This window comes from Desmodus rotundus, chromosome 5 (genome assembly GCF_022682495.2).
Source record: "Desmodus rotundus isolate HL8 chromosome 5, HLdesRot8A.1, whole genome shotgun sequence".
Classification (NCBI taxonomy): domain Eukaryota; kingdom Metazoa; phylum Chordata; class Mammalia; order Chiroptera; family Phyllostomidae; genus Desmodus; species Desmodus rotundus.
This window is the reverse complement of record NC_071391.1, coordinates 125,579,556-125,594,011: the sequence shown is the minus strand read 5'-3', so window position 1 is coordinate 125,594,011 and position 14,456 is coordinate 125,579,556. Positions and strand designations below refer to the sequence as shown.

At 50.9% G+C, this 14,456-nt stretch overlaps 1 protein-coding gene across 1 annotated transcript in view; it reads right to left on the bottom strand.

Moving 5' to 3' along the window:
- TTC7A (tetratricopeptide repeat domain 7A) overlaps nt 1-13,439 on the bottom strand; it is a 113,646-nt gene extending 100,207 nt beyond the window's left edge. The window contains exons 1-2 of the mRNA XM_024552841.4: nt 12,652-13,439; nt 4,786-4,949 (exon numbers count right to left, since the gene is read on the bottom strand). Coding sequence (XP_024408609.2) covers nt 4,786-4,949; nt 12,652-12,835 — 348 coding nt within the window. The 5' untranslated portion in view covers nt 12,836-13,439. The remainder of the gene's footprint in view (nt 1-4,785; nt 4,950-12,651) is intronic.
- Between the last annotated feature and the right edge of the window lie 1,017 nt (nt 13,440-14,456).

Sequence of the window (14,456 nt, the reverse complement as noted above, 5' to 3'; positions counted from 1 at the left end):
GGGGCATACACACACACACAAATACACAACGAGGTGAAAAACCTTGGAAAGAGCCCACGCAGGTGACAGGCCTCAAGCTGAAGCCCCCACACAAAAGCAGGGCCTTTGGGGGGAGATTGGCCACATCAGCAGTGTGGGCCAGAAGAGAGGAGGAGAGGCCTACTGGGCCACAGTCCCATTTTATCAGAAGCAGGTAAGAAAAGTGCCCAATCAAGGGCCTAAATTCAAACCTGTTCTTTTTGCCCTACTTTTTCAAGTGTTGCTTATGCCCAGATCTTCACCCCATACCAGGACACTCAGGCCCTGAGGAAGTCTGGTTGGCCCTGCCAGAGAGTTACGTGGCCTTGGACAAGATCGCCCCGCTTTTGAGGCTACTTGCTCTAGTCTGCCGTCTTCACTTCTGTGCTCAGAGGGCCTACCACCCCTTCGGCCAGGCTCTGGGCACGGTCCCCACCACACAGCATTGATGCTGTCCACAAAGTTCCCTGGAGGTGTTGCGCTGGTCCCCACGCCAGCCTCTGTCACATGGGAAGGTGCTTCCCCTCACTCCGTGGAGGGAGATCAGATTCTGGGGCACATGTGACAGACCCCAGGGGAAGCCCCCCACACTCCCCATCATTTCTTGCCCTCTCGGAAGCCAATGAAGAGGCCCTGGCTGGTGCAGCTCAGTGGATAGAGCACCGGACTGCAAACCAAAGGGTTGCCAGTTTGATTCCCAGTCAGGGCACATGCCTGGGTTGCGGGCCAGGTCCCCAGCAGGGGGAGCTTAAGTGGCAACCACACAATGATGTTTCTCTTCCTCTCTTTCTCCCTCCCTAAAAATAAATAAATAAAATCTTAAAAAAAAAAAAAAGAAGCCAATGAAGAGAAATGCAGCACAGGACAGCCAAGTTCTCCCTCCTCACTGGTCTTTTTGGTTTTTGTGAATACACATTCTACCTTTATCTTTGCTCATACGGGCCCCCTATCAGGAACAGTCTCCCCTTCCCCTCAAGCTATCCAGACTGTCTTCCATCCTTTGGGGCTTTGCTCAGGCCCACCTCCTCCTGGAAGTCTCCCTGACTGCCAGGGAGCTCCCCTCTGCTAAATTCCTACAATGCCTCCACCAAACGGACCCATTTGGCTCCCGCAAGCCTGACCTGCTGACTACTGATTAACTCTCAGAGCTGAATTTTTCAAGGGCATTTGCTAGTCTCCCCAGTAGGCCACCCACTCCCTAGGCCAGGGCTGTAGGTTACACAACCCCAGGGGCACACAGCCCATGGTCCCTCCAAGACGGGCAACACTTCTGCTATTCTCTCCACTTGGTCTCAGGCACATTTCCTCCCCACTCAGCCTTGTTTCCCCACTGTGAGGGCGACACCCGCACACCCACCCCCCACCTCCCATCACAGCAGTGCCGAGAGCACGAATAGGGCAAAGTCCAGAAATGAGCTTTGAACTTTTCTTTAGAAAGAAGCATGATAAATACAGGGCATGAGTAATTATTATTATTATCCAGTTCTACCGTAAACAGGGAAAAGGGCAGCTGAGCTCAAAGGGACAAGTTTCGGGGCACGAGGTGATGACAGGGTGGAGCTCTGTGGTTCCTAGTAGACCAATGACAGCACAACAGAGCTTCCGCCTCACTGGGAAAAATTAAAGACAATGTGGTGAATGTTTCATAAAGCTGAATCAGCACCATTTAAAAAGCTGCCATTAATTCTGAAAGCACGTTTGTCTTGTTTTTTGGGGTTAAGATGTATTCTCTTTTAGGAAGTGATGATGATAGAAAATGGTACAGTGTGGCTGTTATTTTTTTTAATGCCCATATCTGGCAGAACTGGAAGCTGGCTACACGCTGTGGGACCCGTGCATTTGCATTTGAAACGTCCTTGGCCTGTCAATCCAGTAGTGGTCAGGGAAGCACAGAGCCCTGGCCCAGGGCAAGGATGCCGCGCAGGAAGCCGCTCAGTCTGGGCAACAGACCCTCTGCTGGGGAGCAGGCGTGTCACCTAGTCTTTGTGCCTCAGTGTCTCTGTCAATAAAAAGGGAAGAACGACCACATGTGAATCCCCAGGTTAGAGGGAAAACAGGTAAGGAAATACTTCAGAGGCAGAGTGGGGCCAGTAAGGGCAGGAGTGTCACCGTCGCTACTACATTAATCCGAGTCTCCCTAAAACTGTTTTATCTCCACTGCAGGACTTAGGGACACGGCCCCGAGAAGTAGCCAAGAGCATGAGAACTCGGGATATGGAGACAAACAGGCCTGGGCTCAGGTCCTGGACCTGCTACTCTGGTCCTTGGCTAAGTGACCAGCCTTTCCTGGGTCTCAGTCTTTTCACGTGGAAAATGGGGATACGAGGAAGTACCACTGAGAGGGTCCCTACAAGGCAACCAGGAGATGGCGTGATGCCTGGGCTCAGTGGATGACAACTTATGACAAATGGTTCATTTTCACTGAAGTCCACAGAACCGAGCTAGGCAGGAGCTTAGAGGTCACCGAGAGTAGGTCTCAAGCGACCCTGAGGAGGTGCCTTGGGACGACTTCTCCATTCTCCTCGTCCCATCAGATACTCAGGGCACACGGGAGTCTACCCGGAGTTTCATGTGCTGCCAGGAAGAGCACCCCCTCCCCCAGCCACACCCTGGCCTTTGGGGTAAGATGGAGAACCCCATACACTATTTTAATATTTTATTTTGCCTGATCAGCATTATGTTTTTTGGCTTTGGCCTGGATAACAGGGACTTTCTCAATGTTATCAGTACCTATGTGTGTCTTTGATGAATCAAGCATGGTCAAATTTGCACTTAATAAATGTGATGTGATGGACGAAACAACTTTCACAACAATGCATGTGTATATATTTGGCCAATACAGAGGACGAGAGGTTGGCATGGAGAAAGCTCCGGGTGAAAGTTCTCGTGCAAAAGCACAGCCTGCCAAATATGTATCCTGTGATTCTAATAAGAAGAGAAAGCTTTGTATGTGTGTACGTGTGTTTGTTAAAAAACAGAGGAAGGAGTGTGGGTCACACACCCAGTGGGGAACAGTGCTCCACGCTGGGGGTGGGGATGAGTGTGGGGGCAGGGCTGGCATACGAGGACTTTGACTTATTATTCGAACTACTTGTTTGTGCAGTGAACTTTTTACAATAAGCCAGAGTCGTCTTTATTTTAAAAACAATTTAAAAATACTTCATGGAGTCTACTGGAAAGAAAATAAAAGGGGTCTTAGTGGGAAAACCTTGGGACCCACTGATCAAGTCCAACCCTTTTGATCGGCAGATGCAGAGCTGGAGGGCCCAAAAGGTCAAGGGACATGCTCAGGGTCAAGCGGCTATTTTAATCCGATACAAAGTCTCCCAGAGCTACAATAATCCCTGTAGAGTCTAAAGGCAGTAACCTTAACCTTCCAGTACACCCTCCCGGCCCGGCTTATAGAAAAAGCCAGGCGCTTCTCTGTGTGGCGTTCCAGCCCCCGTCCTCTGGCCCCAGTGTACTTTTATTACCTAATTACCCACCGTTCCCTTTCACTCTTGCTTACTGACATATTTTAGTGAAATTCTTGTAAGAGGAACCCTTAGATTACACACGGTTTCCTGAACTTGGAATGCCCTGTCCTATCTCTGTATGTCTGTCTCCCTCGCCCTTCAAGGTCCAGCTCTCCCCCAGGGGTCCAATTCTAGTACTACCATCTCTGAGGTGACTCCTGCCTCACCCTAAGGAGTGTTCCCCTTGGACTCGCCTCTGCATGTACACCATGCCTGTGGCATGTGTCACGGGCCAACTGGACAACATGCTGATAGGACTTATCTTCCCAGGAGACCTGCAAACTCCAGAGGACAGGGTCCATCTGGACTCATCTTTATGGCCCTCGAAGTACATAACACAATGCCTTGCACATAGCTGGTTGCAATTAAATGTTTAGGTCAATAAATATATGACTTTAGAACATCTCTTGAAAAATCACATCTTCTTTGGGTCTCTAATGACATACCAATACCTCTACTACAGGTCAGCATACACTGTAATCTGTTTGTCTCAAAGTGTCATATGCAACAGAGTTTGTTAAATGCACATTCTAATTCAGATTCTGCATTCCTAACCAGCTTCCAGATCACGCCCAATCTGCAGGTGGGTGGACCGTGCTTTGAGTAGTAAAGGTCCAGAGAAAGCTGTGACTATACTTCTCTCTATACCTCCCCTCAGTTCCTGGCATACAGCAGGTGCTCAATAAATGCACTTGGACTTAAACTGGCTTGCCCTGTTACTGAGCTCTTCCGTCACTGGCCTGCTCTGCATGTTTGCCTGTTTCCAACTATGTCTTGGGCTCACTAAGGTTTTATTTCCGAGACCCCAAAGAGCACACAGGACCAGGCTCATACCAGGTCAACCAAGCGCTGTCTAATGGAAATATAACTTAAGCCACTGTGTAATCTAAATTTCCTAAGAAAATTTTCTAGTCACATTAAAAAAGGTAAAAATAGGTAAAATTCATTTTTAATAACACTTTAACCCAATTTATCCAAAATATTATCATCTGAACATGTAATCAAGGTAAAGAATTAACTATATTTAACATTTTTTGTTTTGTACTAAGTCTTCAAACTCCACTGTGTGTTTTATACTAACAGCACATCTCAATTTGGGGTTGCCAGATTTCGAGCGAACGTGTGGCTAGCGGCTACCATCCTGCAGAGAGAAACTCGCTGTTCAGGTGACCGAATGGCCCGGGGAGACTGACGGCAGACAGCAGGCAGGAGAAGAAAGGGGACCGCAGGTGTGGAGGGGCTGGCGACTTACCGACAGCCTCCCACGGTTGAGGACCCCGCTCAGATAGTTTCTGGCTTCATTCATCTTCGGCTCACTCTTTTCCAGCAAAGGGATGGAGTCTTTTATCTTGGCATTATTCTCCTTCAAATACTGCTCCAGGAGGGCCTCCGCCAGGAGCAGTTTTCCAAAGTCATCTGAAAAACGGAGCAGCGACCCCCTGAACTTGGCAAATGTGGAGACTGGTACCTGTCCCTGTACTCACCCAACTACTGCCCGCCCCCCCGCCCCTCCAGCACGTAAATGGCCCAGGTTTGAGAAAATCAGTAAAGTCGCTAGTTCCATAAACTTAAATAGCCTTAAAGACAAAACAGAAGGAGGCATTCTGCCATTGTGCCAGCATAAACCAACCACCCCTTCGGCTTTTGTAGTTTAGTGGTCAGGGAGGCAGAGTTCCTAGGACTTGGGACAAATTCCCAGAATTCCAGAATTTAAAATGAGGGACAAGGTCACACCCATGCCCCATTGTGGGGAACAAGTTTTTAAACCAAGAAGGAATTTCTCCAAAAGTCCAAAGAAGAAGAAAATGTGAAGCAGTTTAATAATGCATTTGCCCACGCTCCCAATTTCCACGTAACCATATTGGGTGTTCTCCACTCTGAAGGTATTTTATTTACCACGACCAGGGGAGAACCTGGCAACGAAGTACAGAGGGAAGGTGGGAAGCAGATTTACTTGTGCAGCAAGGCAATTCCTTGAAGAGATTTAGTACTGGCACTTTCTGGAGTTCTCTCCTTTGTTAGCTTATCTGCAGACCTCCCCACCCAGCGGGTGAATTTGTACTGCTCGGTCTGATTTGCTGCCTCCCCTACCACACTGAAAACTCCAGTCTTGTGACCATCGGATTCCTGCTACCCACAGCCAAAGCGACTCGGGTGGAGATGGGATTCGGGTGTTCAGCGTGCAGGGCCAGAGGTCAAGCGTGCTTTCATGATGGTCTCGGGTGGCTGTGGTTGATGTCACTGGGTCATTGACTTTCCCCCTTCAACCAGGGCAAGGCCCAGGCCCACCACTCAATATAGGAGCCCAGTAAATAGCTGCCAAGTGAATGGGAGCCTCTCCACCACCGCAGGAGGAAGCCAGGAGGCTCAGGGAGTCACATGTGAATCCCAAATGCCTCCTGGAGGGTGTGCTTGGTCCAGTCTCTTCAGAGTGCGCTTTCTGCTGTCAGGAAGGCATCCTCAGACCTGCCTGGGGATGCCACTGACTCCTCACGTTCAGGACCACTGCAGTTTGCTCACAACTCAAAGCCACTCGTCCCAGATTGCATGTGTCTGAAGAAGACTCTCCATCCGCAGGGGAGATTCCATGCAGAGAGCATCCCCAAAGCCCAGATCCCAGAAGACAGTCAGAGGAGATGTTCCCTCTGAGGACACCAAAGCCTTTTAGCCGATCCTTTGCTCTACCCACCTCACCATTTCTAAAACTAACATTTGGAGGACATGGCCAGGCAAGTGCCGGGTTCATACTATCATCCATTGCTGGTCAGGTTGAAGTTGGTGGGACGTCTACAAAGGGCAGTTTAGCAACACATATCAAAATCGTTTTTGTGCATTCCCCTTGACCCAGCAATTCTGCTCCTATGGATGTCCTTGCAGATGTGTAAAGCAACCGACATATAAGGTTGCTCCTGCAGCATTATTTGTAACAGCACGAAATCAGAGACAACCTGTACGTCCATCAACAGGAAGCTGATTAAAGCATGGTACACTCATAAAAAGGGACACCACGCTGTCATAAAAAGGGATGAGGAAGCTCAGTATGTGCTACTATGGAATAAACTCCAAAATAAATTGATAAGAAAGCAGAGTCCACACGGTGGACATAATGGGCCACCGGTGTTTAGGCATCCATAAAAATACAGGGTCCGGCACAAATAATGCCCATTTTTTATTCCATAAAAATCTTTTATTACAAAATCATAAGCATGTGATTCTGTAACATAACCCTATCACACTCAAGCACACCACATGACATCTTAGGTGACATGTTCAGACTGCTGTCCATCTAATGCCAGATGTTCACGTACCCTACCAGCCATACTCACTGGCGTCACTTCTGCTGGACTCCATATGTGAAAAAGATACACAAACATCTGATAATCTTGCTGGTTTACTGGGAAAGGGGGCGGAAACAGGGGAAGACTTTTCACTTTCAGTGGGTACCTTTGGAAGGCTGGCCCCTGTGGACATATTACCCATTCACAGATAAAAGTTGAAATCAACCCCGGAATGAAAGGCACTCATCTCAGCCAGAAGTTGGGGTGGGATGCTTAGCAGTGGGTTTCTGAGCAGCTGTCCTGAGAGGTGGGCCTCTAGGCAAACTGCTCTCCCTCACCTGTTTTGCCTCTATAAAAACCAGGGGTGGGGTTAGGAAGCTGCTCCTCGAAGGGAACCGCCCCTCCCCAGGCTCTGGGGTTGGTCCCCGCCCTCCTCCTTCAAGTGCACCAATGCTGGGTACAGCCAGCTCCCCATCCAGTTCACAGCAGCAGAGCCTTCCTGCCACCTGGCCCTGCCTCCCCAGTCAACTGCCCCGCCCAGAGCTCCCCATGGTTCATTGGCTCCATTCCTCTCCAGCCTAAAGAAGCCAGCTTCCTTCCAGGCAACCCTCAATCTGGAAATACTCCCCAGGGCAGCGCCACTCCTCAGAATGATGGGAGTGTCCTCTGAACACTTGCTGCTCCAAGTGTGGGCAGTGGCCTGGAACAGGTAGGTCTGTGAGTGTTTGTGACCCAGTCGCTGGAGGTAAGTGCAGAAATTTAGAGTACACATTCACAAAGGCTGATAGTAACACGGCAGAATGATTTTAAATTTGTTGACTGGAATAATAAAAAACGGGAAGGGTACAAGTTTGTGTATCTCACAAAAGTACTGGAGCACGTCAGATTGGGAATGTAAAAACATAAAACGGCTCCTTCACAGATCAGTTGAGAAGCGCTGCTCTAAACTGGGAGAGGGCCTTTTAATGCGAAAGGGAAGAAAAGGAGAAAGGGGGACTAATGTTTGTGGAGGGCCTACTGAGTACCAGGTACTTTCCTGTACAGTATCATTTAATCAGCACAAAGGCAGATATTATTCCCATTTTATAGATGATAATGGAGACACTCGATGGGCCTTAGCCCATAACAATAACATGAACAGCCAAAGAACAGTCCGCCTCCCTCATCCCACGTACAGCAGAGTCTCCGGTACTCTACAAATGAAGAACAGTGTAAGAGCTGTAAGCAGTGGGTTAAAAGCTAACAGTAACTCCAAGGGCAGGAATGAGAACTGCTCTCACTGTTTTATACCTAGAGGCTTCAGACTCTGTTGTAAACACTTCAGGTCCTTCTCCAGAGCATTTTCCCCCCCTCTTTACCCCCCATTTGATGTCTCTGTTAGGGTCAGGAGACACTCAGTAGGTGTTGGGAATGTACTTTCTTTTCTTCCTTGCTCAATTCTTCTTCTCCCTGTGCCATTCTTTCTCTTCTCTCCCCCTTTCTTTCCATCCCACTATTCTCAACTGGCCAGTCTATGGGACTGAAGGATATTTTGGAATGAAAAGTTCTAGATATTCAGTTGTTAAATAAGAATGCAGGTGAATAGAGGCTTTCCTGTCTTTCTCTAAAGGTAAACAAATTGCTTTTTATCATCATGCTGTCCAAAATCGACCCCCTACCCGGCGTGGGTAAAGTGTTCCAGCTTCTCCTCCCCACCCCCAACCATCGGCATGAGGAAGGCCTTCCTGACCAAGTGACACAGACTCGGGGAGTTCAGCCCAGCCCAGCCCAGCCCCCGCCCTTGACAGAGACCTAAATGAGGCCACGCCCTAGTGGCCACCCAGTCTGCCCACCCACCTTGTTTTGAAGACCTCTGTCAGCTGGCTTCCTCTCTGCTCCCACCCCTGTCCAGGCTTCTCTCAGGGTGCCAGGTCAGAGAGGGCCACTTCAAGGACACCTGCCTCCTCCCCGCACCCCAATTTGCAGAAAGATGTTCCCCTCTCCACAACCTACCAATTGGCTGCCCGGAAACCTGCGTCCAGCCAGCAAGCCTGGACTGGAGTTCAGACCAGGCCCTTCCTCACTAGGTCACACGGGGTCACAGCGGTCTCCACAGCTGCTCACCTCACAGGACTGCAGAGGTTTGGGACTTTCCAACCACCGACAGACGAGGAAGAGGCCGAAACTAGCGAGAGGCCACCTGCCTCAAACATCCCCTTTAACTCACCTGAAGAAACACTCACAACAATCTCCAGATCAAAAAAAATTATTCAGTTAAAAGCAAAGGTTGGGCGGTGGTGAGCACAGATTAGGAAAGAGTTCAGGATGGACAGAGAGAGGGGCAGATGTGACACGGCAAGCACAGTGAGAGAACATCAGAATCAGGGAGGTTCTTTCCACTTTGCTGTATGCTTGAAATTTTCATAATAAAATGATGGGGGGAAAAGAGAGACCCAACTTACTAGCCAAATGCAGTGTGTGGCCTTTCTTGGATCCTGATTCTGACAAACGAGCTGTAAAATGCAGTCATTAGATCAGAGAGGCTGGCTGCAGTAATGGTGAGAACTTTCAAGAGTTCTTACTTAATAAGTGTAATACATATTGAAATATTGCAGCGCAAGGGAGAAACGAGGATAGAAATAGCTCAAACGAGACAGTTCATGAATTCATGAACAGGGATGCTGCTGATAGATGAACAAAGAGATTCACTGTCTCTACTTCTACTTTTTGGACGTTTTGGAAATTTTTCATAATCAAGTTTTCTTTTCTTTCTCTTTAACCACTTGGATGGGCTCTTTCTTTTTACACGAACAAACCTCACCACAAACAGCGTACTCTGCTCCATCCTCAGCAACTCTAAACCGGATGTGAGTTGGAAAGTAAATGTACAAAAAAGCAGCACTACCATCCTCCTGGGTGGCTGGCGGGGAGCAGCCTCCCCAGACAGGAAAAGCGGGTAGGGGCCCCTTCTGGGGGAGTGTCTCCTGGTCCTTCACTCCCACCAGACCAGAAAGGCACCCCGAGCTGGGCCTTCCCCTCCTACTCCCTGCAGTGAAATCCACGTTCAGGGATTTTGGGTTTCTGAAGGAAACCCCACAGATACAGCAGGGCCTCTGTCTGTAAAATGGGGTTCAGCTGGGGTTTGGGTTCCCTGCCCCCATACTTTCCTCCCCTTTCCCCAATTATATAACTGTTGAAGCTTCCAGTCACTGACTGTAGGAGTCTAACAGGCCAGGTGTAGGACTGGAAGAATCTCCCTCCTAGGCTGCAGGGGCATCAACACAAACACCCCTTCCCATCCCAGAAAACGGGTTCTCAATCCCTACAGTGATTAACAACTGTGGAGAGCCCTGGCTGGGTAGCTCCGTTGATTAGAGAGTCGTCCTGATAGGCCAAGGTCGCTCCCCCGTCAGGGCACATATAAGAATCAACCAGTGAATGCATAACTAAGTGAAACAACAAATTGATGTTTCCCTCTCTATCTCTTTCTCTTCCTTCCTCTTTCTAAGATCAATTAAAAAAAAAAAGAAAAGAAAAAAAGAGCCCCATGAAGAGAGAACCAAAATGCTCTAGGCCTGGGCTTTGGGAGTCACTTGTTTTCCTTGCTCATGCGCATGCATTTTGGAATAGTGTATCTGGGTTTAACAGGGGGGAAAGTCACTCACAGAACCAAACCCAAAAGTTGGCAGAAGAGACTCCCCCACCATGCTTCAGTCTCCCCTGGGCTGGTGAGTCCCCACAGTGAAGCCAAGTCAGGCTTTGTGTGCCCCACTCTGTCGCTAGTAGACCTGGCAGCAGGGACTCAGGCTTGGGTAGAGGCTCTGCCACGTACACACGTGACTTCTCTGAGTCTTGGTGTCCCTGTGTTTAAATGGGGACAATAATTTATGCCTTTCTCACAAGCTTGTTTACAAAAATTTAAAAATACAGAGAGAAAGCACTTTATAGAATACCATTTATAAAGGAGGCCACAACGCCGTTGCCCAACAATGCTTCACAGAATACACTAAGTTTGGGGAATTTGGTATTTATACTCTTCCCTTGGCTTTTCCATCACATGCAGGGGAGCTTATTAAAGGCCCTGATAAGTCCTGCAGTTTAAAAAAGTCTGTTAATGATATTTAATCCATTAGGTCCAATTTCTTAACTAGTGTGGCTCTCTAAACCCTTTCTTCCTGGGGTACCAATGAATTAACTAGTCAGTGTCCCTGAGCCTCTAAAGAACTTAGGGAATACTGCATGGACTCGGGGAGTCCTGGTTCCTGTCTTGGTCCCAATGTGTTTCTCTGTAGTGCCGACCTCACTCACATTCCCACATCTGTCCCAGGCTCCAATGCCCTCTGCGTGGGTCACTTTCCATTTCCACCCTTGCCAGACTCACCCCAGCACTTTACCCCACACGGGGGACAGAAGGGAACTTGCAATTTATCTACTCTTCCCTGTAAAGGGGAGCTCACCAGCTTCTCCCATATATGTGCCAGCTCTGGATACTGTCCCTCACTGTCACACTTAGACCTACCTCAAAGGTTCAAACCGACTGTGCATCCCTGCCACCTAGGACCCCTCAGTGTCCTTCTACCCTTCTTCCTCATTGGGCAGACACAGGCTGCCCTTCCCAGCACCAGTCAGAGGTCAGCACACATTCTGCCACTTCCTGAAACCCTCTCCCCTTCCTCTGAGCTCCACAGTCTAACACACAATTGCCCTGTGATTGCCTTCCTGCCTCCCCATCCATCTCGGCAACTCTTCAAGCTGGAACTGTGTGCTATACACCTTTGAGGTAGGAGAGCAAGTAGTTAAAAGGATGTACTGAGAAGCCTGGGTTCAAATTCTGATTCTACCATTTATCAACTGGAAGATCAAGTTAACTTAACTTCTCTGTGCCTCAGTGCCCTTATCTGTAAGTGGGGTGAACAAGAGTACCTGCTTCATGGGGTTGTTGGGAGGAATTAATGAAGGGATTAAAGTGCTTAGGACAGTGCCTGGCCCACAGTGAGTACTAGATAAGTGTTAGCTATTACTATTACTATTATTATCATTCCTTCTCCCCCACAAAGCCTTCCACAGGCAGGCTTCAAAACTCTCTCTATATTTATTTACCCCGTTCCACAGGGCTCTGAAGTGCTGGAAGCTAGGGCTCAGGAAGGGCTCTCCAGGTGGAGCTGAAAGCACGAGGGATAGGATTTGAGGTTGGAGACCTGGGCAGGGCTTCCCCCACTGCCGCATCCGGGTGCTTTCCCACCTCAGCGCAGAGTGAGAGTCCAGCCTAGCCAAACCAGCCCTACCGTTTAAGCCTCGGGCTACCAAAGCTAGAAGGTCCCCAGTTTGGCCACAAATGAGGAAACTGAGGCCTGCCAATCCTCTTTCACTCTTCACCACCCCACCCTGGTGCTTATCAACCATTCCAGCTAGGTCTGTTGTGGACAGAGCTCCGCTGTCAACTTGACTTGGGGGAAGGAGAGGTAAGGCAAGGACAGACACACAGCCTTCATCTGATGGAGTTTAAAGACCTGGGCGGGGATTGGGGGTAGTGGAGGGGCGGTGCAAGAGTCCAGTCCAAGCCCTAATCTGGCACATGCCGGTACCACCAGGTCCCAGTAGACGGAGTTGCCCACAAGATCCTAAAGGGCACAGGGTAGAAGACGTTTATCTCTCTCCCCCAAACCACCCAACCTGCATGACTTTTCTCTTGGGCCAGAAGAGCCTTTCTAACTGACCGGGCACTCCTAAGACCAGCAATACAGGAAGAGTAATACCGAAGACGGCCGTCGTGGGCTGGGGGGCAGTCGGGGCGCGCTTCCTGGAGGAGGCGGCGCTTTTCGCGCGCTCAAGCTGGTGAATCAGCCCCTTCCCTCACTCACCGGTGTCCAGAGAGGTGAACGATGTGCCCGGAATGGCTCGCCGGTGGCCTCCTCCACTGGGCACGACCATAGCCTGCATCTGCCGGACCAGCTCGGGCATGCGGTCCCAGTGGCCCTCGGCGCGGCAGCGCTCCAGCTCGGTCTCTATCTTCAGGTGGGAGCCGTGTGCGCCCTTCGCAGCCATCTTCGCGCGGGTGCTGTCATGGGAGGTGCGGCCAAGAAGGGGAGACCCGGCCGGGGGCGGCGTCCCGGCTGGGGCGCACACGCGGGCGGGGTCGATGGGGGAGCGGACGACAGCAAGGGCCCGTGTGGCGGCGGGGGCCCAGGAGGCGGCGGGGGGGCAGCAGCAGCACTTAGTGCACCGCCCGGCGCCTCCGGGCTGGGGCTCCGGCTGCGCGGCCCGGACGCGTCCAGGAGCAGCCTCCGCCTCTGCTGCAACAGCTCCTGGCGCTGCCGCCGCCGCCGCTGCTGCAGCTGCTGCCACAGCCCCTGCCCCGAGCCCGGGCGCCGCCAGCTGCGGACCCGCCCCTGGCCTCTGCTCCACCCCCGCGGGGGCGTGGCGCGGCTCCGGCGAGCTGGGCGCGCTGGAGGCCACCGTGGCCACAGCAGCCAGGCGCGGGATGAGCGCTCGCGCCCGCCCCGGCGCCAGCCTCTCGCCGCACGCGCAGCGGACTCGGCGTTCACTTTAATGCTGCGGGGAGCCCGGGCGCCCGGGAGCGCCTTGCTCCCCGCCCCCTTCCCATCCCATTGGGGCTCTTAGCCTGGGAGGCCTCCGCCCCGACGTCCCGGCTTTGTGTGGTGACCCCGTCACCACTGCTGCCCTCGGCACGTCACAAATCCAGGGAGAGGCCCGCCGGTCCAGAGTCCCCAACTCCGAGAACGAGCCTTCCCGGGAACCCGCTGCAGGCGTCCGCGACCTGCCAGGCTCCCTGCTGGGAACGCGCTGGCCTTGCTCGCCACCCGCAGTGTCAGCGAGAGAAAACTGGCCGGTTTCGAGTCCTTCAACTCTCTGGACGCCTCCGCTGCGACAGATTTTTTCTCAACTTTTTTTTTTTTTAACAGTAGTGTTCCTCTTTCCAACTTGACTCCCCCATACTCATTGGCTGGCCTGTTCTCTGCAGAATACAGTTTCCCTGGATTTCTTAAAGGTTTTAAGCCGTTTCTCCAACTTGGTATTTATTTCTTAATTCTGGTGTCTAAAGACTATGATCAACGCTCTACTGAGCTTTTGGCAGGGCTTACTTAGACCTGCGCTGTGGAGCACTAAGAAGTTTAAGGATTAGTTGGTGGCCTGAAGGCAGGGGGCAGATGAACACCCTTTGCCCGGTACAGGTTATGAGGGCCCCCTCTCTGGAGTGACCTTGGTTTACAGTTTTGTGTAGAAATTGAGGCCTTCACGCTAGAAATCACAGCAAGACCAAAACAAAAAGCAAGCAAGCAAACAAACAAAACCCCGTGTTTAAGTAGGCTCCAAAAAAACAGGAGAGTCAGGGCAAGCTTTTAAGCATAGACTCCTCAGACACCTCCACATGGGCCTTTACCGATGCCGGTCACGTGACCTTGCCCTCTCAGTGTTAGGAGACCGATTGCTTGGCGCTTCTAGAGAAGTGTAATCGTGGGAGGGCTTTTTCTGAAGCTGAGCCCAGGCTGCTGGTGCTTCGCCCCACTGGGCCCTTTGCAGCCACTTGCGGTTATTTACTGAAGGCAGTCTTCCTGCCCTACCCCACCCCTCCCAATGCCCCGGGGATACCCTCCTCTCCAGGTGGCAAATGCATCTCCACCCCTTGATTGGCAGGGAAGATTTC